This window comes from Cicer arietinum, chromosome 3, assembly GCF_000331145.2.
Source record: "Cicer arietinum cultivar CDC Frontier isolate Library 1 chromosome 3, Cicar.CDCFrontier_v2.0, whole genome shotgun sequence".
Classification (NCBI taxonomy): domain Eukaryota; kingdom Viridiplantae; phylum Streptophyta; class Magnoliopsida; order Fabales; family Fabaceae; genus Cicer; species Cicer arietinum.
In genome coordinates this window covers 50,704,461-50,731,496 of record NC_021162.2, presented here as the reverse complement: position 1 = coordinate 50,731,496, position 27,036 = coordinate 50,704,461, and the positions used below count along the sequence as shown (strand labels likewise).

Sequence of the window (27,036 nt, the reverse complement as noted above, 5' to 3'; positions counted from 1 at the left end):
TAATAGCAATTACTAAAAAGATACATATATAATATATATGAAAATTTTGGGGTGTTACAACTTGAGCGATATACACAAGAGTAGAATGATACTTTCTTTTATTTCTAATTTTTTCTTGTCTCTCAAGGTCTCTAAAATTTAACTTTTCTATAATTTCTTATATTTTATTTTACTCTTATTTTGATTAATTTTATAATACGTTATTAGCACGAAACTCTACCATAAGAGTAATCATAAATAATCAATTTAGAGATTTTGTTCTAAGAATATTTCTTCTAAATTTTCTAAAAAAAAGTATTTCTTATTATATTCTTTTCATGATCATATTTCTTGAATATTTTATTTCTTTTATTTCATATCAATATTTTTTGTTTTCATATAAATTGTGTTAGAAGATTTTTGTTTGCTTATATAGTTGTCTTCTAGAATTTAACATTAAAGCATATCTTTGACGGATTGCAAAAGAGTGATTTTCTTGGATCATCATATATGATGATTTGTTTAATAGTTCCTACATAATTAAGAGTTTAATTATCAAAATTATGTGAAGGATTGCAAAGATAATTTATGATATAGTTTATGAAGAACTAAACAGTTGATATTAAATCATATCTGAGGAAGTGCTCGAAAAATGAATTGTTCTTGATCACTATTTATGAATATCTTTTGTGATACAATTTTTGAAGAACTAAAAATTTAATATTCAATTATCCCTATTGAATTGTCGAAATTGGGAATTTTGGTATATGGTTCTTGAAGAACTAATAATTTAATATCATGCATCAATTTAGGAATAAAAAAGGTGTTATTTTATTTCGATATTGTTTATGAAGATTTGTGATTGAGTTCTTGAAGAAATAAAATATTAGACCACAAATTATTTATAGAAATCAAAATTGGAATAAAGGAATTAAGGAAAAAAATAATACATCAAAATAGATTTTTAACGCCAAGACATCTCTTAAATTTCAGTAATGGTACGAAATATTATATGATTACAACTATATTATATTTCTCACCTCATCTTTAGACGGTCAAATAGTACATACCTCTCTAAGTGTAGCAAATAACTCTCTAAGTTTCCTCAATGAAGAATAATAAATACCTAATGTATATACATCTCATATATTTTGTTTCTACAATTGTTCAATTTCTTCTAACTGAGTATTTCATAGTATCATCACTATGAAAAAAAAATCACGTTTTAATGAAAAAAATAGCTCTTTTTTAATCAAATATATAAAATATTTTTTAATTATTTTTTAAAGTATTTATACTTCAATTTTTATATACAATTTTATTAAAATAGTCCCACAAACTAGGATGATGTTATTTCACTATTAATTTTCCTATATAGGTTTTTTTTTTTACGCATCTATACTATTCTACTCTTTCAAACAATATCTCTTAGTGGATGATCAATCTCTCTACAACCAATGTTTTATTAAAAATAAAATTAAAACTCCAATATTTACTTTGCCGATATATTTTGTTTAATAACTCTTTTTATTCCATTGCACTGTTGTGTTTCTTGTCATTTTTAATTCTACTTTTTACTTTGTATTCGCTATTTTGTAATTTCATTAGAATATGCCAACTTAGATCAATTTCATGCTCAATCAATTTAAAATTATAATTACATTACAACACGAGTAAAGAAAAAGAGCACGACTAATCAAATTTTGTTGAGAATTATGATTGAGCCCAAGAAAAAAAAATTGAAATGATTATATAAAGAATTGTTATATAATAAGTTGTTTTGCACTTTTATACTCTTTAACGTAACTAACCTAACAAATTCTACTTAATCGTAAGTTTCTTGCAACAGCCTCTAATAGGGTTGGTTCAAACTTCTTTTGAAAATAGTTGCGTACACAAGATTACATCTGGCAATGAGCTAATGTGATCATCATCAATATGCATTGCAAAACTATGAAGATCAATTAATTATAAGAAATACAATATACTAACATAGTAGTAGTCTCCATGAAGCACAAATAATGCATTATCACTATCAAGTGTCAACAACCTTTTGTTGAGTGCAGAATATTTTCGACATTGATATTTGTATATAATAGTTTTCTATCGGATATTACTATTACCATTTATTAATTACAATTTAAAATTTAGATTTAATAAAAATATATATCAATTTTCATCGCATATTTTAATTTTATTTTTTCTTTTTTTTTTTTTTATTTTGACTTTGTTTTTCTTCACTACACATAAATTTATTTGTTGAAAATCAATAATGTTCTTATCAATAACCTATCTTATTAGGGAACTCGAGTTTGTTACTATTTTTGCAAAATAAGAAAAAAGAGAGAATATAATTTGTTCCTACAAATTAGATAGAGTTTGTTACTATAAATTAGATAATAAACTCTGTCTTATTATGTGTTTGAGAATAGTCACAATGACAAATGATATAAATTATAAGTAAAGTTAACATTATCCTTTTTTTAATCATTGCCATGGAATTGAGATTTTGCAATTTAATACAAAAGTTTAGGAATTGATAAAATTATACAGTAATATAAAAGTTTATTAGTTTGATATATATTTTTTTATTATTATTAAATTAATTTTTATTATCTAAAATTTTATTTTAAAGACATTCAACAAATATATGTTAACCGGGAGCTCCTAATATGATCTCCAATTTATAGGGTCTACCTGTGTTACTCAATCGTTACCAACTATAATAGTTTTTTCTTTCTTTCTTTTTTTAGAATTTATGAAAAAAATCGGTTATTTTAACTAGGAGGTATTATTAACATTATGCCTTTATATTTAAACCAAAAATCCTAAAAATAAAACAAAAAAAATGTTAAAAAAGAAGAAAAAAAATTAAAAAAACACCACATTTTCATTCTTCATCTCTTCTTCATGTTCTCCCATCAAACTTTAGCCGCAAGCTGCACTTCCCTCCTCACCTTCGATTGTTGAGAAATCGATAAAATATTAGCTATATAAACAAACTTACTTAAGATTTGAATTCAGATATTCTTGAATAATTTATCTTTAACTGAAGTTTATTAATTACTTGAGCTATTACTTGATTAAGTGTCCATTCTCTTTAATACATTGAACATTAATATAATTATAACATACATCTGTTTTATTTTTTAAAATTATAATAAATAAATAAATTTCCAATGTAGTAAGAGTTTAGGAGACAAATGTCAAATCTCATCTTAGAAAGTTGTAAAATGACCAATATTTACACTTTGATTAATAATAATTTATCCCTTCTCATTTTTTTTAAATAAATAAAATTATAACAACTAAATTATAAAGGATAAAAAGGGATTTTTTGTTAAAACAATAAGAGTAAAATTAATTAAAAAATATGATAAACTACAAATTAAAAATCTAGTTGAGGTAACATATTAAAAAATGCTTTAAGTTAGTAAAATAATTATAAACTTATAATGATTAACAAATACATATTTTTTTAATGAGTTAATAAGTTAACTTATTTGTCAGCAGACTCTTAACTTTTATACTTCGGTAACCATACAAATTTGTAAGAACAGACTTATAGTATTTAAAACAAGAGTTGAGATTATAAAGATGGTCCAAATTTTTTACCCCTTAAAAATTTGAAACAGAATTTATTCACATTTAAAAAAGAAACAAAATGTAAAATGTTAGCATTAGTCTTAATGTAAGCTAAACTAACCTTAAATCTTTATAAAAACAAAACAGAGAAGTGTAGGTTTTAATGTTCTGAATTTTTTACATTAGAAAGTTTAATAACATCAATTTTTCAAATTTAAAATACTCTTAGTGTTAACATATATTTAGAACTTACACTTGAACATTTAGTTAGTCACAATGACTTTTTTTAATCTTCTCAACTCCAACTCTGATCCGTCAAGTTTTTGAGGAAAGGGAAGCCTCTACATGACTTAGTTTATAAGTTCTAACAAGTCTTCTCAACTTTCCTCTTAGTGTCGTCTAGCCGTTGAGGAACAAAATCAGTCACTATAGGACTTGGTTACAAAAAAGGAGTGTTTGTGAGTTTCGCAATTTTCTCTCTTACTAGAGGATGTTTATAGAACAATCTCTCATATTTTTATTACTCAACCACTTAGATAAATTTGATAAATTTCTAACTCAATGTTTTTGCTTGCTGTTTTGTGATCGGTTGTATTATTTGAATTTAGAATCAGGTTCTATTTATAGATGCATTTGCAGCATTGCCTTTGTCCTACAAAGTATGGTTAAATGTCCTTTAAAGAATTGTTGTGTCTCTTTTAAGGAATGGTCGTGTGTTCTTCATGGTATGGTTTGTTTGTCCTTCAACATGGTGCTTCATTGTCTTCAAAAAATACATATGTGGTGTTCAACTCTAGCTGTTAAACATCAAATTGAAACTTAGAATTTTTCTAAGTGTTTTTGTAATTATGTTTTAGATGAAATAGAATGTGTTGGATCGAGAAGTACGAACACCAGTGGCATGGCTTCTTGACCAGAAACAAGAACACCAGAATGACTTGATTAGAGGCATGACATGGCTTTATGATTATTGGTCCAAAGGCAGGAAGTAACCAGAGGCATAATTAATCGACCAGAAGCAATAACTAGAGGCAAGTTTACTAGACCAGAGGCAATAATAAAAACAAAAGTAAATGATTAGAGGTTGACTATTAGAGGCACTAACTATGTCAGAACATTTACTTTTACTAGAGACATTGATTTTTTCCAACGTTAACTTTTGAATGGGCATTGACATTTGTCATAACATTGACTTTTTTGGGTATTGACTTGTGCCCCTAACGTTGACTTCCATTATAGGCATCTTATACGAGGTAAGAAAGTTAGATGCTTACTTCATCTCTAGAAGCAAATTATTAGAGGTAACTGGTCAGAGACAGTTTTGAACAGAAGCTTAGTTGCTTCACTAGAGGCAGACCTTCCAAAAGTTTGTTTTGATTCATTAGAGGCAAACTTCAATAGATACACTGAATCAAAGTCAAATGCAGTCTTGGCAAACCTTCTTGTACCACCAGAGACAATCTAATGTTTTGTATCATCAAAGGCAGTATTTTAGAGACGTTTTTCTTTAGTTTTGAATGTAGAATTTTCATGACTTTTGGACCAATTCATTAAAGGATATATCATGATATCATATAACGTTGTTTGTGGTCTTGGAACTGCACACTTAAATAAAACATTAGTGCCTAAAATTGATCCCACAAACTGATTTTGTTATCATGCAAACAAGTAAGATCTTTTGTACTTGACTAATGTATTAATATTGTTGTATGAGTCTATATTGCTTGTTTAAATAAATAGGACTAAGTAAATTATTATTAATAAAGTAAACTCGTACTTCCTTAGATGTGTTCAACTATAACACACACTCGTCAACACCTTCTTCAAAGCTCTCTTCCACTTTAGTTATAGCATTAAATGTAACATTCTCAAATGAACAAGAAGGTGAATCATATCGAAAATATTATTCAACTGAATTTTTAATACTATCGACTCTAAAATATTACCCTTTATTGTTACAGTGGTGCATAACTTCAGGCATATTAAAGATCAATATCTCTTATTAAAATCTCAATATGAGTTGATCATGTTCAATATCAATCAAAGCTCTACCGAGAGCTAAAAGTGGCATTTTCAGGATGAGTGATACCTTTTATCTTCCTCTATATCAAGGATAGCAAATTCTACCAAAAAAAATAAGAAATTATCCACTTTTACCAACACATCCTCCATTATTCTCTAAGCACGCTTGATAGACCAGTTCACAAGCTATAAGGATATCCTTGTGGGTTTGCATTCAATGCCTTCTAAATTTCTCATCATTGATAAAGACATGAGATTTATGTTGACATCATGAGATTTATCTCCAGGAACTTTGCAAATTGTTCATCACTTTCTTTCTCTTCACTTGAAGGTATGGTAACTTCACATAAGAGGTGGGGATTTCTTCAAAATGACACTTTCATCGATTAACATGGACTTATACGCATCCTTCTTGACCTTTGTACCCTCAATTTAAGCTTCTTCCATCTTTTCTTGCTATGGTTAACTTCCTACAATCTCTTTCGTTTTTTTTCTTTGGTGGTTTTGAAATAGGTGGTCAAGTCACTTTTCGACCATTCAAACTTATGGTCTTCCAAATCTTATTCTTAAGATTATCAAAAGTATTACCAAAGAAACTTCCGCTAGTTTTTTCTGCTATTTCCTTCGACAACTGCCTAACTTGCATTTCTAAGATGTTTCAAGGATGCAACTTGACTCTTGTTTACCTCTTCTTGCTTCTTCCATGATGATTCAACTACCTACATAAATTTATTGAGAGTTTCCTCCAATGATGGTCCTTTCTTTTGTCATTGAGCTTGTTGATTGGAACATTATCCATCATTTTAAAACACATGAGCATTGATTTTGAAGGAATAAACAAAACATGTCATTGCTATACTCCAAAAAAAATTTGTTATTTTGAATGTATAGCTTATCCAACTTTCTTTTCATGGTAAAATGGATATCACATTGATAAAAATAGTGTTCAAGTTACTAACTAATTTAAATTAAAGGGTAATTTAGTAAGTTTCGTTTAATTTTTTTTTTTAATTTGCAAGACCCTTTTTCCTTTAAGATAAGACTTTACAGGTTTATGATATTTTAAAATTTATTACAATTTTAGAAAGAAAAAAAAAACTTAATTACGTTTTGATTATATTAAACATATGATGGTGTTAAATATACTTTGTGTTATATATGAATATTGTGAATATGGATGTTCATTGAGTACATGATTTACGTGGAATAAGAACATTAGAAGATACTTATTAATGGATATGTTAATGCAATAATATTGATATCTTTGTAAATCTTCTTAATATAGACCTTATAAAATGAGGGTTCAAAGTAATTGAGGGATATACACAAGAGTATAATGATACTTTTTTTTATTTCTAATTTTTTCTTGTCTCTCAAGTTCTCTAAAATTTAGCTTTGCTATAATTTCTTATATTTTATTTTACTCTTATTTTGATTAATTTTATAATACGTTATTAGCACGAAACTCTACCATAAGACTAATGATATAATCAATTTAGAGATTTTGTTCTAAGAATATTTCTTCTTACTATTTCTTCTTAATTTTCTAAAAAATAGATTTCTTATTATATTCTTTTCATGATTATATTTCTTGAATATTTTATTTCTTTTATTTCATATCAATATTTTTTGTTTTCATATAAATTGTGTTAGAGGAATTTTTTTTGGTTTATATAGTTGTCTTCTAGAATTTAACATTAAAGCATATCTTTGACAGATTGCAAAAGAGTGATTTTCTTGGATCATCATATATGATGATTTGTTTTATAGTTCCTAAAGAATTAATAGTTTAATTATCAAAATTATGTGAAGGATTGCAAAGATAATTTATGAAATAGTTTCTAAAGAACTACACAGTTGATATTAAATCATATCTGAAGAATTGCTTGAAAAATGAACTGTTCTTTATCACTATTTATGAATATCTTTTGTGATACAATTCTTAAAGAACTAAAAATTTAATATTCAATTATCCCTATTGAATTGTCCAAATTGGAAATTTTGGTATATGGTTCTTGAAGAACTAATAATTTAATGTCATGCATCATTTTAGGAATAAAAAAAGTGTTATTTTATTTGGATATTGTTTATGAAGATTTGTGAGAAGACACTCTAAAAATTAAATTTCCAAAATCGATCAAGGAAACTTACCATAAATCAGAAAACTAATCAGTTGATAATATAGCCACTTTTCACACAATCGTTTTGGCGTTGGTTTCACTCACATCAGACTTACGGTGAAGAAGAACGGTGCAAAATAATGAATTCTACAAACGGAGAAGTCGAGTATTTTAGAGAGAAATTGAGGTTGTTAAAAATCTGGAAAATTGTGTTTAATTGACTAGCTAATTGGATGAAACAACATACTGAAATTTTTGGGTAAAAACAGATAAAGTTTTCTTGGACAGTTATCGATCGCCGATGCTAATTTTCTATTTTTTCCTCCAAGTGCGGCTGATTCTTCATCTTTCCAAATGTAGCATTGTGTGGCTGCTCTTCAGCTTTTATATTGTGGCCTATTTGAGTTATATTTGACCTTTTATATATATATATATATATATATGTGTGTTAGTTATTATTAATCTAACTCATTTAACCCCATTTTATTATTATTATTATTATTATTATTATTATTATTATTATTATTATTACTATTATTTTTATTTGCTAAAATAAAATTAATAATTATTTAATCTCTGTTTTAATATTCCTCCAATTTTCCAATTATTACTAATAATTTATAAATTAGATTAATTAAAATAATCAATATAAAAAACATATTACTAATAATTAAAACTCTCACATTCAAAATAATCTCTACAATTATACTTATTTCTCAAAATACTCACATTATAATAATACCATCATATTAGAAAATAGTCAAAATTATAAAATAAATAAATATAACATCAATATTTTATATTAATTACTAAATCATAATAAATATATATAAAATCACAATGTCATAACAAGTATATAAAAATAAACGAAATCAAACACAATTTCATCAATTTTATCTCAAGATAATTATTTATAAAAAATTAATTAAAAATAGAAAATAGTTATAAATAATTGAAATATACTACGTGCATACTTTTATACTCTTTAACGTAACTAACCTAACAAATTCAATTTAATCGTAAGTTTCTTGCAACAACCTCTGACAGGGTTGGTTCAAACTTCTTTTGAAAATAGTTGCCTACAAGATTTCATCTGGCAACGAGCTAATTATATCATCATCAATCTGCATTTTAAAACTATGAAGATCAATTAATTATAAGAAATGCAATATACTAACATAGTACTAGTCTCCATGAAGCACAAAAAATGCGTTGTCAGTGTCAAGTGTCAACAACCTTTTGCTGAGTGCAGAATATTTTCGACATTGATATTTATATATAGCAATTTCCTATTAGATATTATTATTACTATTTATTAATTACAATTCAAAATTTAGATTTAATAAAAAAAAACATATGAATTTTGATTGCATGTTTTAATTTTATTTTCACTTTGTTTTTCTACACTACACATAAATTTATTTGTTGAAAATCGATAATGTTCTTATCAATAACCTATCTTATTAGGGAGCTCGAGTTTGTTACTATTATTGCAAAAAAAAAAAAAAAGAAGAGAAAATATAGTTATTTTACTAAAAATTAGATAGTAAACTATATCTTATTATGTGTTTGAGAATAGTCACAATGACATATGATATAAATTATAAGTAAACGTTAACATTATTCTTTTTTATCATCGCCTAGGAATTGAGATTTTGCAATTTAATACAAAAGTTTAGGAATTAATAAAATTGCACAGTAATATAAAAACTTATTAGTCTGATATATATTGTTTTTATTACTACTAAATTAATTTTTTTTCAACATATATATGTTAATAGAGAGCTCCTAATATGATATCCAATTTATAGGGTCCATCTGTGTTACTCAATTGTTACCAACTATAATAGTTTTTTTTTTTCTTTCTTCTTTTAGAATTTGTGACAAAAAAATAAATAAAAATTGTGTTATTTTAACTAGGAGGTATTATTAACATTATGCCTTTATATTTGATCCAAAAATCCTAAAAATAAAATAAAAAATGTTAAAAAAGAAAGAAAAAAAAAATTAAAAACACCACATTTCATTCTTCAACTTTTCTTCATATTTTCCCATCAAACCTTAGCCGCTAGATGCACTTCCCCCACTCACCTTCGGTTGTTACGAAATCAGATTGAATAAAATATTAACTATATAGACAAACTCATTTAAGATTTAAATTCAGATATTTTCGAATAATTTATCGTTAACTAAAGTCGTTAACTAAAGTTTATTAATTACTTGAGCTATTACTTGATTAAGTGTCAATTCTATTTTATACATTGAATATTAATATAACTATAACATACACCTATTTTATTTTTTAAAATTATAATAAATATATAAATTCCCGACTTACTACTTATGTAATAAGAGTTTGGGAGACAAATGTGAAATCTCATCTCAGAAAATTATAACTAAATTACAAAGGATAGAAAGGGATGTTTTTGATAAAATAATAAGAGTAAAATTAATTAAAAAATATGATAAACTAAAAATTATAAAGCTACTTGAAGTAACATATTAAAAAATGCTATAAGTTAGTAAAATAATTATAAACTTCTAATGATTATAAAATAAACATTTTTTTATATGAGCTAATAAGTTAATTTTTTTTGTCACCAGACTCTTAACTTTCATATTTCGGTAAATCATACAAATATCTAAAAATAGACTTATAATATTTAAATTAAAACTCAAATTCATTTAAAAAAATTTAAAACAAGAGTTAAGATTATAAAGATGTTCCAAATTTTTTACCCCTTAAAAATCTGAAATAGAATACCAGATTTTTCTAACATTTTAAAAATTTGAATTTTTTTTCCACATTTATAAAAATGGGGCAGCAAACTTAGAATTAGTTGGTTTTTTGGTATATAATTTTTTATTTTATAATCTCTGATTTTAAGTAAATAGAGTCTTAATATCTGAAGTTCACATAATAGATAAATAGAATTTAACAAAAGAAATTATTTTAATTTTAAAACTCAAATTTTCATGAATAATTTATTATGAATTGAAATTAAATGCAACAGAACTAAAAAAATATAAAGAAATTAAATGCAACAGAACTAAAAAAAATTAAATGCATGTGAAAAAGATTTAGCAGTCAACGGTAAAAAAAAAAAAGATTTGATTTTTTCGGTTTTGAAGATTTGATTTGATTATTAACCTTATAAAAACAGAACCAACACACTCCAAACATATAGTGAATTGAATTGAACATTGTTATTCTTGTTCCATTTTCTTTTGTTTGTTCTCCATACACATAACACAATGAGTTCTTTATCGGTAATGAATTTGGAGAATACTAAACAACCTCGTAAGCGACTTATAATCAAGTTTTCTTCTCAAAAGAGTCATTCTCAAGGAGATATTAAGATGGAACATTCCAAGCCAATTGTTACATGTTTCTGGCTTGGCTTGACGCTAAAGATTCAACAGCTATTATGTCTCAACAAAACAACAACACAACAATCGATTCTGTCAAAGATTCAAAACCCATCTTGTCTAAAGAAGTTGGTGTGCAAGTAATGAAGGATTCTTGTTCCAAGAAGATTATCAATGAAACAAGAAACCCAAGAACCGAAAATTGTTGCTTGAAGACTGATGGCGGTGAGATCATGAATGAAAATAGAAAGAAGCCGATGCAACATTACAAGAAGATGCAATGTTGGGTGATTTTGAAGAGGATTTTGATTGGAAGAGATAGCTGGCCTCTAAAAGACCCTATTGATCTCAAGTTCTTGAAGGCTTTTCATGACAAGGATAATTTAGAGAACAAGTCTAAATTGAAGACTATGGGTTTGAAGAATATTGAATCTAAATTGCAATTCTATTCAACACCCGATGAATTTGCTACTGACATCAGATTTGTATTCTCTCAAAGAATGTTATTATATCCTCCTAGAAATGAGGTTCATAAAATTGCGTTAAAGTTTAGTGAATATTTTGAAAACAAATGGAAGTCTCTCAAAAAAGATTGGGACCTTGAGGAAAGAAAAATAAACAAGAGAAAAAGGGATGAACATGCTCATGAGATGAAAGACTTCTTCCAAACCAAAAGGTCAAGATAAGATATGCAAGACAACAACCTGTTTCTTTTGCATGTTGTCATCGTCACTTTAGTATTAACATTGCTATGTATATACTAGATATTTTTTCAATTTTGACAAGATACTGTTATTGTTCTTATTCTTGTATTTGTGTCCAATTGGCAATACAAAACATGATTTTGCTACTGTTCTCTCTTTATTACATGTGTGTTTAAAGTTTAATATCAATTACAATAGTGTTTAATGTTAAATCTTATTTTTTTTTTAAACTTTTCGTTAGAATGATCTAACTTTGTTACAAAATTTAAAATAGTTAGGAGTAACTTAAATTCAATTTTGTTTTCTAAGTATGTTGACTATCGATAACCTGTTGCTTATTTTTTAAAGATAATATTGATGGTTTAAAAATAACATAATTAATGAAATAAATAACATTTTTCATTTATTTATTTTATATTTTATACTAAATTTATTTGTTAAACATTGTCTTAGTAAAAAATAATTTCATGCAGAGCCAATTTAGAAAATTTTACATTATCATCACTTCACAATATTTATAGACATGATTTTAGAGCTAGTTATGAAAAAAATCAAATACATCTAATAAATGTGATTGACAGATAACATAACAACTTTTTACACTAAATATGAATATAATTAAATCCTAGATTCTCGTTATTTTTTTTGTTGAAATTATTAAAAATAAATATATTTTTTTATGGGAATATTATTTTGATATTGAAACATAATTTAAGAACCAATTCAAATGCAGTAATCTTTTTAGAGAAACATTCACTAATTTAAAGACTAAGTCAAATACAAGCGAGCTTCTTTACATAACATTCTCTAGTTGAAGAGTTTTACTATATTTTTTTTTCTTTCTTACATTAACAATTATTTTTACAAATAAAATGGTTATTGCCAGCTTTTATAGTTTAAGAAAGATCATTTCATACCAAAAAATATAATTTCATCGTTTATAACTATTATAAAAAAAATTTATATTCGATCCTAAAAAATATTCAACATTTGACAATTATGAGCAATAAAAAATCTCAAAAAAAAAAAATATTTTATTGACATTAATAGAAAATACTCAATTATTTCAATATTTAAACGACAAAATATAATTTTTTTAAAAAATTCATTTTATTTAAAAACCAAATGTACCCATACATGTCAAATTGACACTCGGATCTACTGTCAACTTAAAGGGGGCGCCAAACTATGCCTTTGGAACTATCACTAAATGTTTTCGATTTGTATCTAGAATAATGACTGTCACTAAAAACTAAACAAATATAAATAAAGAATTGATATATTTCTACGGTATTGTCTGTCACTAAAAACTAGATAAATATAAATAAAAAATTTATCTATTTCTATGGTATTATCTGTCACTAAAAACTAAATAAATATTAATAAAGAATTGATCTATTCCTACAATATTTGAGGCGTGATGAATATGCAATTGTAAGCAATGGACCAATTTTAGGGACTTACATATAGAAAACACGTCAAACATACCTTAAGTTAAATGCAATACTTATTCATAAATTCTAATAATCTTGAAATTCTAACAGTATTAAACATATGATCCTTTACATACTTGTTCCATATCAAATTCTTCAAATGTAGGAATTCTGATTTCCTAAACAGCCACCAAAAAGTTTCTAATGTTTTCAAAATACTGAAATGTTGATAATGACTCTCCAACCTATAAAGAATAATACATAATTTATATAACTAAACAAATAATAACCAAAAACATAGAGTAAATAAAATAAGGAACATCCAAACTAACGTTGAATACATCACCTAGTTGAACTTTGTTAAGAACATTACAAAGAATGATCCCACTCCTCAAACAAAGCCGAAACTCTTCCTTAGAAGTCTCTACGGGTAAATATTTAGCTGCAACAACTCCAACCATTTTTCTCAACCACCATGCTGCTTCATATCTTCTATATGTTGCATTTTATAGAATTTATTTTTCAGTCTCAAAATAGCTGATACAAAATCCAAATATCTTTTTAATATAATATTGACAAATATCAACCTTCATTAAAATCAATATCATATAGAAAAGGATGATAATTTGAGACATTAATGAAAAAAAAACTGAAAACTGATTATTCCCAAGAAATTACCAGCTTATTCCACTTTTCTAGATTCCAAATCAAGATCTTTGAGGCGAGTACCGTGTTGTTGAAGCACATCTTCAACCACAGAAGCAACTGAAAACGACAATGTTACCAATTCAAGAAAGAAGCATATTGATTCTATAATCTATAACCTTTCCCATTTTCTCTGTACAAACTGGTACTCCAACTCCACTAACACAAATACCTCTTTCTATCTCTATCTATCCGCTTTACAGTATACAATACTCCCCACTACTCTTCCTTGCTTTGGTTCTCTCCTTACGTCATGCTTCGACTCCAAACCTCGTTATCAATCTAACCTTTCAGATCTTATGGGGTCTGAACAGAGACATCACTCCACATCTTATATTTATGAACTCTTGTGCTGATAAATAGGCCAACATCGATAACGGTGGCCCCATCTTGTGCTGAAAAATAGGCCAAAATCGATAACGGTGGCCCCATCACTATTTGATTCCTTAGAAAAGGCATGCGACCTGTCTGCCGCATTGGGGGTGTAGTTCTCTCAAATAATCAATAATCTATGTTAGGATAACTGTAGCCTGCCATGATCATAAACCCCCCATCATCATCTGTAAGACCTCCTTCAAATACAAGAATCCCAATATGTTCCTCCATGAACACAAACTTGATCTGCAAGGACTCTCAACAATTCTTAAAGCATTAGCTTCTCCTTGCTTGAATAGACAACAAACAGTTTCAACTATAATTTAGGGAGCCCGAAAACTGGCGGTCGTGCATAGTTCAATTAGAAAGAAATATAAATTTTTTTATAGTGTATCATCCTCCAACTTTTAAACAACATGTATTCATGAGAAACAACAATGTTTTCCCTAAGAATAAGAGAGCCTAGTCTACCACCCAAAACTGAATTCCCAACCAAACAACTCCCTCTAGCTTCCAGGACAAAACACTCCCTCTTGTTTATATCAACTATTTTATCACGCGTATTGTAACAAGGCCTTTCAACTTGATTCCTTGGCCCATCTTGATGTAATCTGCCTTAGAACAATAAGTAGGTGAATTGGAGAATTTGTTACACTATGCTTATGTGGAAAATCCGTTAGAAGAGACATTAATGAGCCAAACCCAATACCTAACATAATCTCTCCTAATTAAGGCTTGATCCTAATTCCTAACATACCCACATACCAAATAGGGTGGAATTCAAACTTTACTTCTTAATTTGTCCAAAACTTATTCTTTAGAAATGTAACGTCGCTAACAAAATAGCGATGCAATATTCTAAAACGAAATTCTTCTTGTCTTTCATGTTCATGGCAAGGATAGAGATATCTTAAATTCATTTAATCAAAGGTAGGTACTCGGCTACTCGCAACTCAATTCATGAAAACTTTTAACTTTTTCCCCTAGTTCAATGAAAAGAAAGAATAAATCTAAATGAAAACCAACATTGAGAAAATGAAAGTTAGGATATGTTCAATATTGGCTCGTTTTCCTCAGCTTGTTCAAAACCCAAACTCATAACTCCATCTCCTAAATCATTAAAGACATTATTCCACAAAACACAAAGTTCGGTTTTCTATTGTCATTTTAGTGTTTCTGACAAACATACAAAACCAGCAACTTTAAAGTTCGGTTTGCATGATTTTCATAAGTATAAACTACAAGGAAAAGTAAAAGCTCACCTCATGTGTAAGAATAATTGAGCGAAAATAATTATTTATTGACTTGTCGAAAATAATAGAAGTGTTCATCAATCAAGGGAAAATAAACAAAACCCTCAAAGAGTTTGATTTTTTGTTCTAAAATTTGAAATGCTTTACTCTAACTAGTGAGCTCCAGCTCCACTGAAAAGGAAGCAATTAACAAATCATGTATTAGCTAACAGGAAAGCCAAGCCAACCAATGTCTAAATCCAAAATAATTACAAGAACATTCATAATTTTATTAAGCTATAAAACATTTCAAACTGAAAACCAAATATGTGGTTACGGCATTTGGCTTATAATCTAATCATTACAGCACATCCTCCATTATTCAATAAAGATCAATACCTCTTATTAAAATCTCAATATGAGTTGATCATGTTCAATATCAATCAAAGCTCTACAGAGAGCTAAAAGTGGCCTTTTCAAGATGTGTGATAACTTTTCATCTTCCTCTGTATCAAGGATAACAAATTCTACCAAAAAAACAAGAAATTATCCACTCTTACCAACACATCCTCCATTATTCTCTAAGCACGCTTGATAGACCAGTTCACAAGCTATAATGATATCCTTGTGGGTTTGCATTCAATGCCTTCTAAATTTCTCATCATTGATAAAGACATGAGATTTATGTTGACACCTAAATCACAAAGAGCTTTTCCAATAATTAGTTTATCAATAGTCCAAGGGATAGTGAACCTTGCTTGATCTTTTAACTTTGGAGGAAGCTTCCTCCAACGGAGATAATCCGAAATTACCTAACTACCGACTGGCCTATCAAGCAAATTTAAGCTCCACTGAATATCTATTTACCAATTTTATGCTATTTTACTTTTTTCCCAATTCCTTATTGTGTACTTAAGAGAAAATAAATTAAAAATCAGTTAGAAAGTGAGAACAAAAGAAGAGGGTCAAATAATTATTGAACTGAAATTAAAGCATTGTAAATTGAAATTTTAGATTAGCACTCATATCAGCTCAAAATTAGAACAAATCGTAAACCCATAACTTCATTCAGTAAATCGCGAATGAATGACACTTAACAAGCAAGAGTACCAAAATAAAAATTGAAATCACAAAATAAAATGATTTGGAAAGAGAATAGAACTTACTTGCTATTGCAAAACGTGAGAAACGAGAGAGATGAAACCTCATTCAGCAAATCGCAAAGTAATGACACTTAACAAGTAAGATTACCAAAATAAAAATTGAAATCGCAAACTAAAATGATTCGGAAAGAGAATACAACTTACTTGCTACTGCAAATCGCGAAGTGAAATGAGAGAGATGAATTTAGGGTTGTTTAAAATAAAATTTACGGTTTTTGGGGATTAGGGTTTGTTAAGACAATAGAGAGAAAAGGGTTTTAGAAATGCAAAGAAAAAGAAAAGGTTTCTAAGTGTTTTTCGAAGGCGATGTGTAGTTGCATTTTCATGGTACAAGACCAAACGGGCAAAACCTACATTTTTATGCATTTATTTTTTTATTTATAAAAGAGTATAATAATTTTAAAAACAATGACACTCTAATTGTAGCTAAAAGTAGCATTAGTGACAGATAAAAAATCATCACAAAATCTGAGTGGTAGAATAGATTTTTTTTTTTTTTGTAGTGATCATGCAAGAAATAGATTAACACAAAAATAAGATTTAGATCAATATAGTTTAGGGTACGAGCAAGGTCAAAGATGAAAGAACATTTGCATAAAGAATTATCAGAGGTTGTGTGATTGAATTAATATCTATGTTTCATCATACAAAAAATATAATTAAGAGAAAACATAAAAACCAAGAGGTTGAATGATTAATACCTATTTTATTATATTATATATATATTTTTTTTAAAAGCAATAGTATTTTAGTGCAATATTTTGAAGAATAAGCATTTATGTGATTTTAGGTGTATATTCGCGCACCAAATTAATATAACATTCTTTTATGCGTTTGACTAATATTAAATGTGTACTTAATTATATTTATTTAATTCTAAATATATTTTATTTTAATTATTTATTTTATAAATTATTATCTTGAGATAGTGATAATATTGTGTTTGATTTTCTTTATTTTTATATATTTATTATGATATTGTGATTATATATATATATATATATATATTTAGTATGATTTAGTAATTAATATAAAGTGTTGATTTTATATTTATTTATTTTATAATTTTGACTATTCTCTGATGATATATTATTATAACGTGAGTATTTTGAAAAATAAGTATAATTATAGTGATTAATTTGAATATGAGAGTTTGAGTTGTTAATAATATGTATTTTTTTAAAAGGTTAATTATTTTAATTTCTCTAATATATCAAGTATTATTTTTGAAATATTAGTAATTAAATTTTGTTAAAAAAAATAACTTTGGTAATTGTTGGTTTTATTAAAAAAAAAAAAGATTAAATGTGTTTCATGGGATAAGCCAAGTAAAACCTAATTAAAGAATAAAACCAAACCAAAAAATAGAGGAAGAGAAAGATACAACACGACAGCTGCTGCTCCCAAGATGAATTGGAACAAAATTAGAAGAAAATTGACACTGGTGATCGACAACTGTTCCAGAAAAGTTTCTCCGTTTTTGTCCAAATTTCAGTATGTTATTTTACTTAATTAACTAGTCAATTAAACACGATTGTCCATATATTTAACAACCCCAATTTCTCTCTAAAATATCTGATTTCTCCTTTTGTCGAATTCGTTATTTTGCATCGTTCTCCTTCACCGTATGTCCGATTTGAGTGAAACCAACGCCAAAACGACAGTGTGAAAAGTTTTGAATTCCTCGACCGAATTTCGAATTTAGTTTTTAGAGTATCTTCCCATAATTTACTTTTAACGTTTACTCATAAATTGTTGAGTTAGATCGATTGATGGACAAAAAGTCAATGAACAAATGTTGTTTGCTCGTGGAATCCTATTCGTGTGTGAAAGCGTCGAAATAAGGTAAGGGGTGAGAGAGCATTTGAATTAATGAGTATAATATATTGTGAGCTGAACGGGAAAACCGTATTTCCCAACGATTCATCTAGGGCTCGCTACGTACGGCAATAGCCCTTTGAGTGATAAATTGATTAATGTAAAAATATGATAATTGTGAGATTAAAATATGGAATATAAATATTTATAACGTGTTGATTGATTTAACTCCGTTGAATGTGTGGTATTTGATATTATTGTGATGTTTAATTTATTTTTATTAAATGTGAGATATTTGCTATTATTGTGATATTGGATGTCGCATGAATTTTATGTATATGTTTGATTAGACGTGTCTATGTGATGTGATAATAAAAAGTGAATTCATTTTGATAAGTTAATGAAATTATGATGATGTATAATTAATAATAATGATGTTATAAATTTGTGATAAGTGTATGTGATGATGTATGGTTAATGATAGTGATGCTATAAATTTGTGATGAGTTTATGTGATGAGATATTATTAATGATAGGGATGTTGTGAATTTGTGATGAGAATATTGAAGTAACCCCATAGTTGGTGAAATAATTGTGATTCCAATTTGTGTTTGAGATGACAGTCTTAATGGAGTATCATAGACCAACGAGGGGATAAAATAAATATTGAAAATTTGTAAAGTGAAGATTATTTTGTCATCATATAGGTAGGGCCTGACAAACCTAGTGATTCCGAAGAAGTACAACTGAATGAACCTGATCGTGGCGATCTGCTATCAAGCCTTAAGGCAAGATTGTTAGACCTTGGAGGTATTCGGGTGGGGAATTCCTTGGTGACTTGGAGGTAGCACTCCAAATGTCGGGTTGCGTTGAGGGGATCTATGAGGATATGACAAATTTGAATTGTCCGTCCACAGGGATGGTGGCATAATATCAAGCCTTGTTTGATTGATCTGACTCCGAATCTAGCTCCTGCTCACAAATAAATTAACTAACTACAACTTTTTCTTGTACCACTCAATCACTGGGTTATCTTTTGGATAGAGATATAGATATATATTACAATGTTTTTGTTATATTGAATAACTCGGAATTATACCGATAAAATTGTGTATAACTCTACATTGTATAAAATTGTGTATAACTTTATTGTTACAGTGGTGCATAACTTCAGACATATTAAAGATCACTATCTCTTATTAAAATCTCAATATGAGTTGATCATGTTCAATATCAATCAAATTTTTTCAAGAGTAGAATGATACTTTTTTTTTTTATTTCTAATTTTTTCTTGTCTCTCAAGGTCTCTAAAATTTAACTTTTCTATAATTTCTTATATTTTATTTTACTCTTATTTTGATTAATTTTATAATACGTTATTAGCACGAAACTCTACCATAAGAGTAATCATAAATAATCAATTTAGAGATTTTGTTCTAAGAATATTTCTTCTTACTATTTCTTCTAAATTTTCTAAAAAAAAATATTTCTTATTATATTCTTTTCATGATCATATTTCTTGAATATTTGATTTCTTTTATTTCATATCAATATTTTTTGTTTTCATATAAATTGTGTTAGAAGATTATTTTTTTGGCTTATATAGTTGTCTTCTAGAATTTAACATTAAAGCATATCTTTGACGGATTGCAAAAGAGTGATTTTCTTGGATCATCATATATGATGATGTGTTTTATAGTTCCTACAAAATTAAGAGTTTAATTATCAAAATTATGTGAAGGATTGCAAAGATAATTTATGATATAGTTTATGATGAACTAAAGAGTTGATATTAAATCATATCTGAGGAAGTGCTCGAAAAATGAATTGTTCTTGATCACTATTTATGAATATCTTTTGTGATATAAAAATTTAATATTCAATTATCCCTATTGAATTGTCGAAATTGGGAATTTTGGTATATGATTCTTGAAGAACTAATAATTTAATACCATGCATCATTTTAGGAATAAAAAAGGTGTTATTTTATTTCGATATTGTTAATGAAGATTTGTGATTGAGTTCTTGAAGAAATAAAATATTAGACCACAAATTATTTATAGAAATCAAAATTGGAATAAAGGAATTAAAGAAAAAAATAATACATCAAAATAGATTTTTAACGCCAAGACATCTCTTAAATTTCAGTGATGGTACGAAATATTATATGATTACAACTATATTATATTTCTCACCTCATCTTTAGACGGTCAAATAGTGTAGTACATACCTCTCTAAGTGTAGCAAATAACTCTCTAAGTTTCCTCAATGAAGAATAATAAATACCTAATGTATATACATCTCATATATTTTGTTTCTACAATAGTTCAATTTCCTCTAACTGAGTATTTCATAGTATCATCACTATGAAAAAAAAACACGTTTTAATGAAAAAAATAGCTCATTTTTAATCAAATATATAAAATATTTTATAATTATTTTTTAAAGTATTTATACTTCATTTTTTATATACAATTTTATTAAAATAGTCCCACAAACTAGGATGGTGTCATTTCACTATTAATTTTCCTATATAGGTTTTTTTTACGCATCTATACTATTCTACTCTTTCAAACAATATCTCTTAGTGGATGATCAATCTCTCTACAATTAGTGTTTTATTAAAAATAAATTTAAAACTCCAATATTTACTTTGCAGATATATTTTGTTTAATAACTCTTTTTATTCCATTGCACTGTTGTGTTTCTTGTCATTTTTAATTATACTTTTTACTTTGTATTCTCTATTTTGTGATTTCATTAGAATATGCCAACTTAGAATTTCATGCTCAATAATTTTAAAATTATAATTACATTACAACACAAGTAAAACAAAAGAGCACGACTAATCAAATTTTACGGTAGATAATTATATTTATTAATATTTTTATTAAAATAGATTTAAGACTTTTATCACTAAAAATAATTAACGGGTTTTGTTTGTAGGATGGTCTTCACTATGGGGTTATTTTAAAAAATTATTATTTTTTATTTTATGTATCGAAACCACACATTTGATAGAGAATTTTATTTTTTGGCTAAATATTTGAGAGAGCGGTGAATGTTTAGCAATTAGTATTTTTTTAAAAAATAATATAGTAATTAGAAAGATATAAATTTTAACAGATTATTGTTTTATTGAAGACGAACAACAAATTGCCATACTTTACAAATATGTTGAATTTAGCGTAACATATTGCACAAATTTCAACCCATATTTATCTCCTCTAAATTGTTTAATAGTGCACTTTTGTAACTCCAAAGAAATGCATTCAAGCGAGAAAAACAGGAACACGACCAGACCAGACATCTGCAAAAATTACAAATAAAAAACATTAGACAAAAGGGTGAGTGAGGGACATATGAGATGGAAACTTTTGATGTGTTTGTTGAGAATTATGATTGAACCCAAGAAAAAAAAGTTGAAATGATTATATGAAGAATTGTTATATAATAAGTTGTGTTGCACTTTTATACTCTTTAATGTAACCAACCTAATAAATTCTACTTAATCATAAGTTTCTTTCAAAAGATATTTATATATAATAATTTTCTATCGGATATTACTATTACCATTTATTAATTACAATTTAAAATTTAGATTTAATAAAAAAATATATCAATTTTCATCGCATATTATAATTTTATTTTTTCTCTTTTTTATTTATTTTGACTTTGTTTTTCTTCACTACACATAAATTTATTTGTTGAAAATCAATAATGTTCTTATCAATAACCTATCTTATTAAGGAACTCGAGTTTGTTACTATTTTTGCAAAATAAGAAAAAAGAGAGAATATAATTTGTTCCTACAAATTAGATAGAGTTTGTTACTATAAATTAGATAATAAACTCTATGTTATTATGTGTTTGAGAATAGTCACAATGACAAATGATATAATTATAAGTAAAGTTAACATTATCCTTTTTTTATCATTGCCATGGAATTGAGATTTTGCAATTTAATACAAAAGTTTAGGAATTGATAAAATTATACAGTAATATAAAAGTTTATAAGTTTGATATATATTTTTTATTATTATTAAATTAAATTTTATTATCTAAAATTTCATTTTAAAGAAATTCAACAAATATATGTTAACAGGGAGCTCATAATATGATCTCCAATTTATAGGGTCCACGTGTGTTACTCAATCGTTACCAACTATAATAGTTTTTTCTTTCTTTCTTTTTTTAGAATTTGTGAAAAAAAATCGGTTATTTTAACTAGGAGGTATTATTAACATTATGCCTTTATATTTAATCCAAAAGTCCTAAAAATAAAATTAAAAAAATGTTAAAAAAAGAAGAAAAGAAATTAATAACACCAAGCTGAACTTCCCTCCTCACCTTGGTTGAATTCAGATATTTTTTAATAATTTATCTTTAACTAAAGTTTATTAATTACTTGAGCTATTATTTGATTAAGTGTCCATTCTCTTTTATACATTGAACATTAATATAATTAAAACAAACACCTATTTTATTTTTTTTTAAATTGTAATAAATAAATAAATTCCCGATAAGAGTTTAGGAGACAAATGTCAAATCTCATCTCATAAAGTTGTAAAATGACGAATATTTAGACTTTGATTAATAATAATTTTCCCTTCTCTTTTTATTTAAATAAATAAAATTATAACAACTAAATTATAAAGGATAAAAAGGGATTTTTTTGTTAAAATAGTAAAAGTAAAATTAATTAAAAAATATGATAAACTACAAATTAAAAAGCTAGTTGAGGTAACATATTAAAAAATGCTTTAAGTTAGTAAAATAATTATAAACTTATAATGATTAACAAATAAATATTTTTTAATATGAGTTAATAAGTTAACTTATTTGTCAGCAGACTCTTAACTTTTATACTTCGGTAAACAAATTTCTAAGAACAGACTTATAGTATTTAAAACAAGAGTAAAGATTATAAAGACGGTCCAAATTTTTTACCCCTTAAAAATTTGAAACATAATTTATTCACAATTAAAAAAGAAACAAAATGTAAAATTTTAGCATTAGTCTTAATGTAAGCTAAACAAACCTTAAATCTTAATAAAAACAAAAGAGAAGTGTAGGTTTTAATGTTCTGAATTTTTTAAATTAGAAAGTTTCGTTAGTGTTAGCCTTAGTGTGTAGCTTAAGTAAAGGCTGGCTCTAAAATAAAAATAAAATAAAATAAAAAATTAGAGACGAAATTTAATTTTAAAGTTTTCACTTTTAAAAAAACTAGAATACCAGATTTTTGTAACATTTTAAAAAGTTTGAATTTTTTTTCCACATTTATATAAATGGGGTTAAAAAATTTGAATTTTTTTTTCCATATTTATAAAAATGGGGCAGCAGACATATAATTTAGTTGGTTTTTGGGTATATAATTTTGGGTATACATTGAATATTAATATAACTAAAACATACACCTATTTTATTTTTTAAAATTATAATAAATAAATAAATTCCCGACTTACTACTTATGTAGTAAGAGTTTAGGAGACAAATGTGAAATCTCATCTCAGAAAATTATAACTAAATTACAAAGGATAGAAAGGGATTTTTTTGATAAAATAATAAGAGTAAAATTAATTAAAATATATGATAAACTAAAAATTATAAAGCTACTTGAAGTAACATATTAAAAAATGCTATAAGTTAGTAAAATAATTATAAACTTATAATGATTATAAAATAAACATTTTTTTTATATGAGCTAATAAGTTAATTTATTTGTCACCAGACTCTTAACTTTCATATTTCGGTAAATCATACAAATATCTAAAAATAGATTTATAATTTTTAAATTAAAACTCAAATTTATTTAAAAAAATTTAAAACAAGAGTTAAGATTATAAAGATGTTCCCAATTTTTTACCCCATAAAAATCTGAAATAGAATACCAGATTTTTCTAACATTTTAAAAATTTGAATTTTTTTTCCACATTTATAAAAATGGGGCAGCAAACTTAGAATTAGTTGGTTTTTGGGTATATAATTTTTTATTTTATAATCTCTGATTTTAAGTAAATAGAGTCTTAATATCTGAAGTTCACATAATAGATAAATAGAATTTAATAAAAGAAATTATTTTAATTTTAAAACTCAAATTTTCATGAATAATTTATTATGAATTGAAATTAAATGCAACAGAACTAAAAAAATATAAAGAAATTAAATGCAACGGAACTAAAAAAAATTAAATGCATGTGAAAAAGATTTAGTAGTCAACGGTAAAAAAAAAGATTTGATTTTTTCGGTTTTGAAGATTTGATCTGATTATTAACCTTATAAAAACAGAGCCAACACACTCCAAACATATAGTGAATTGAATTGAACATTGTTATTCTTGTTCCATTTTCTTTTGTTTGTTCTCCATACACATAACACAATGAGTTCTTTATCGGTAATGAAATTGGAGAATACTAAACAACCTCGTAAGCGACTTATAATCAAGTTTTCTTCTCAAAAGAGTCATTCTCAAGGAGATATTAAGATGGAACATTCCAAGCCAATTGTTACATGTTTCTGGCTTGACGCTAAAGATTCAACAGCTATTATGTCTCAACAAAACAACAACACAACAACCGATTCTGTCAAAGATTCAAAACCCATCTTGTCTAAAGAAGTTGGTGTGCAAGTAATGAAGGATTCTTGTTCCAAGAAGATTATCAATGAAACAAGAAACCCAAGAACCGAAAATTGTTGCTTGAAGACTGATGGCGGTGAGATCATGAATGAAAAGAGAAAGAAGCCGATGCAACATTACAAGAAGATGCAATGTTGGGTGATTTTGAAGAGGATTTTGATTGGAAGAGATAGCTGGCCTCTAAAAGACCCTATTGATCTCAAGTTCTTGAAGGCTTTTCATGACAAGGATAATTTAGAGAACAAGTCTAAATTGAAGACTATGGGTTTGAAGAATATTGAATCTAAATTGCAATTCTATTCAACACCCGATGAATTTGCTACTGACATCAGATTTGTATTCTCTCAAAGAATGTTATTATATCCTCCTAGAAATGAGGTTCATAAAATTGCGTTAAAGTTTAGTGAATATTTTGAAAACAAATGGAAGTCTCTCAAAAAAGATTGGGACCTTGAGGAAAGAAAAATAAACAAGAGAAAAAGGGATGAACATGCTCATGAGATGAAAGACTTCTTCCAAACCAAAAGGTCAAGATAAGATATGCAAGACAACAACCCGTTTCTTTTGCATGTTGCCATCGTCACTTTAGTATTAACACTGATATGTATATACTAGATATTTTGTCAATTTTCACAACATATTGTTATTGTTCTTATTCTTGTATTTGTGTCCAATTGGCAATACATAACATGATTTTGCTACTGTTCTCTCTTTATTACATGTGTGTTTAAAGTTTAATATCAATTACAATTGTGTTTAATGTTAAATCTTATTTTTTTTTTAAACTTTTCGTTAGAATGATCTAACTTTGTTACAAAATTTAAAATAGTTAGGAGTAACTTAAATTCAATTTTGTTTTCTAAGTATGTTGACTATCGATAACCTGTTGCTTATTTTTTAAAGATAATATTGATGGTTTAAAAATATAATAATTAATGAAATAAATATCATTTTTCATTTATTTATTTTATATTTTATATTAAATTTATTTTTTATACATTGTCTTAGTAAAAAATAATTTCATGCAGAGCCAATTTAGAAAATTTTACATTATCATCACATCACAATATTTATTGACATATAATGCAACAACTTTTTACACTAAATATGTATATAATTAAATCCTAGATTCTCGTTATTTTTTGTTGAAATTATTAAAAATAAATATTTTTTTATCGGAATATTATTTTGATATTGAAATATAATTTAAGAACCAATTCAAATGCAGTAATCTTTTCAGAGAAACATTCACTAATTTAAAGACTAAGTCAAATACAAGCGAGCTTCTTTACATAACATTCTCTAGTTGAAGAGTTTTACTATATTTTTTTTTTCTTTCTTACATTAACAATTATTTTTACAAATAAAATGGTTATTGCCAGCTTTTATAGTTTAAGAAAGATCATTTCATACCAAAAAATATTGTAAACTACATGTTTTTGATGACGACAAGACCACCAACTATGGACAATGCAACAAGATAAAAAAGAAGATCAAATTATCTTCAATAAGCTTCAAAATAAGCTGCAACAAGATTTTCATATCATTCTAAAAGTTCTCAAGTACTTGAATTGCTATTGAGTTGTTTATCAATATACCACATCTTAGACTCATTCAAACCTTATTGTATCATTTGTACAGGATAGCTTAATCTAAGATAGTGGTGTGCTATCTTAGAAGTATTGTTAGAAGTTTTGTAGCAAGAATCCCAGGGTGGGAGTTGTACATTTTCTGACAAGTATTGGATTAATCTCTTGTGGTGTGCAAGAGGACTGGACGTACCCATGGTTATAAGGGGAACCAGGATAAATCTTAAAGTGTTCATTTACTTACTGCAATTTTTATTAAGCTTTGTTCTTAAACTCAGAAAATCCAATTACCATATCACTAAAAA

The 27,036-nt window shown here is 26.5% G+C and overlaps 1 protein-coding gene and 2 long non-coding RNA genes across 4 annotated transcripts in view; 1 reads left to right on the top strand and 2 right to left on the bottom strand.

Annotated features, from left to right (window-relative positions):
- The window catches only part of LOC140919571 (uncharacterized), a 34,748-nt gene extending 17,713 nt beyond the window's left edge, over positions 1–17,035 (bottom strand). For both annotated transcript variants that reach the window (XR_012162258.1, XR_012162257.1), the window contains exon 1: positions 16,691–17,035. This is a non-coding gene — a long non-coding RNA (uncharacterized lncRNA). The remainder of the gene's footprint in view (positions 1–16,690) is intronic.
- LOC105851221 (uncharacterized) lies at positions 13,274–15,579 on the bottom strand. Its single transcript, XR_001142954.2, has 4 exons — positions 15,555–15,579; positions 13,891–13,977; positions 13,559–13,749; positions 13,274–13,457 (listed from the first exon to the last, which is right to left on the bottom strand). It is a non-coding gene; the product is annotated as an uncharacterized lncRNA (long non-coding RNA).
- A 7,849-nt stretch (positions 17,036–24,884) lies between the features above and the next one.
- LOC101498591 (uncharacterized) lies at positions 24,885–25,679 on the top strand. Its single transcript, XM_004515440.4, has one exon. It carries the CDS (start codon positions 24,885–24,887, stop codon positions 25,677–25,679), a length of 795 nt encoding a protein of 264 aa, XP_004515497.3.
- The last annotated feature ends 1,357 nt before the right edge of the window (positions 25,680–27,036 follow it).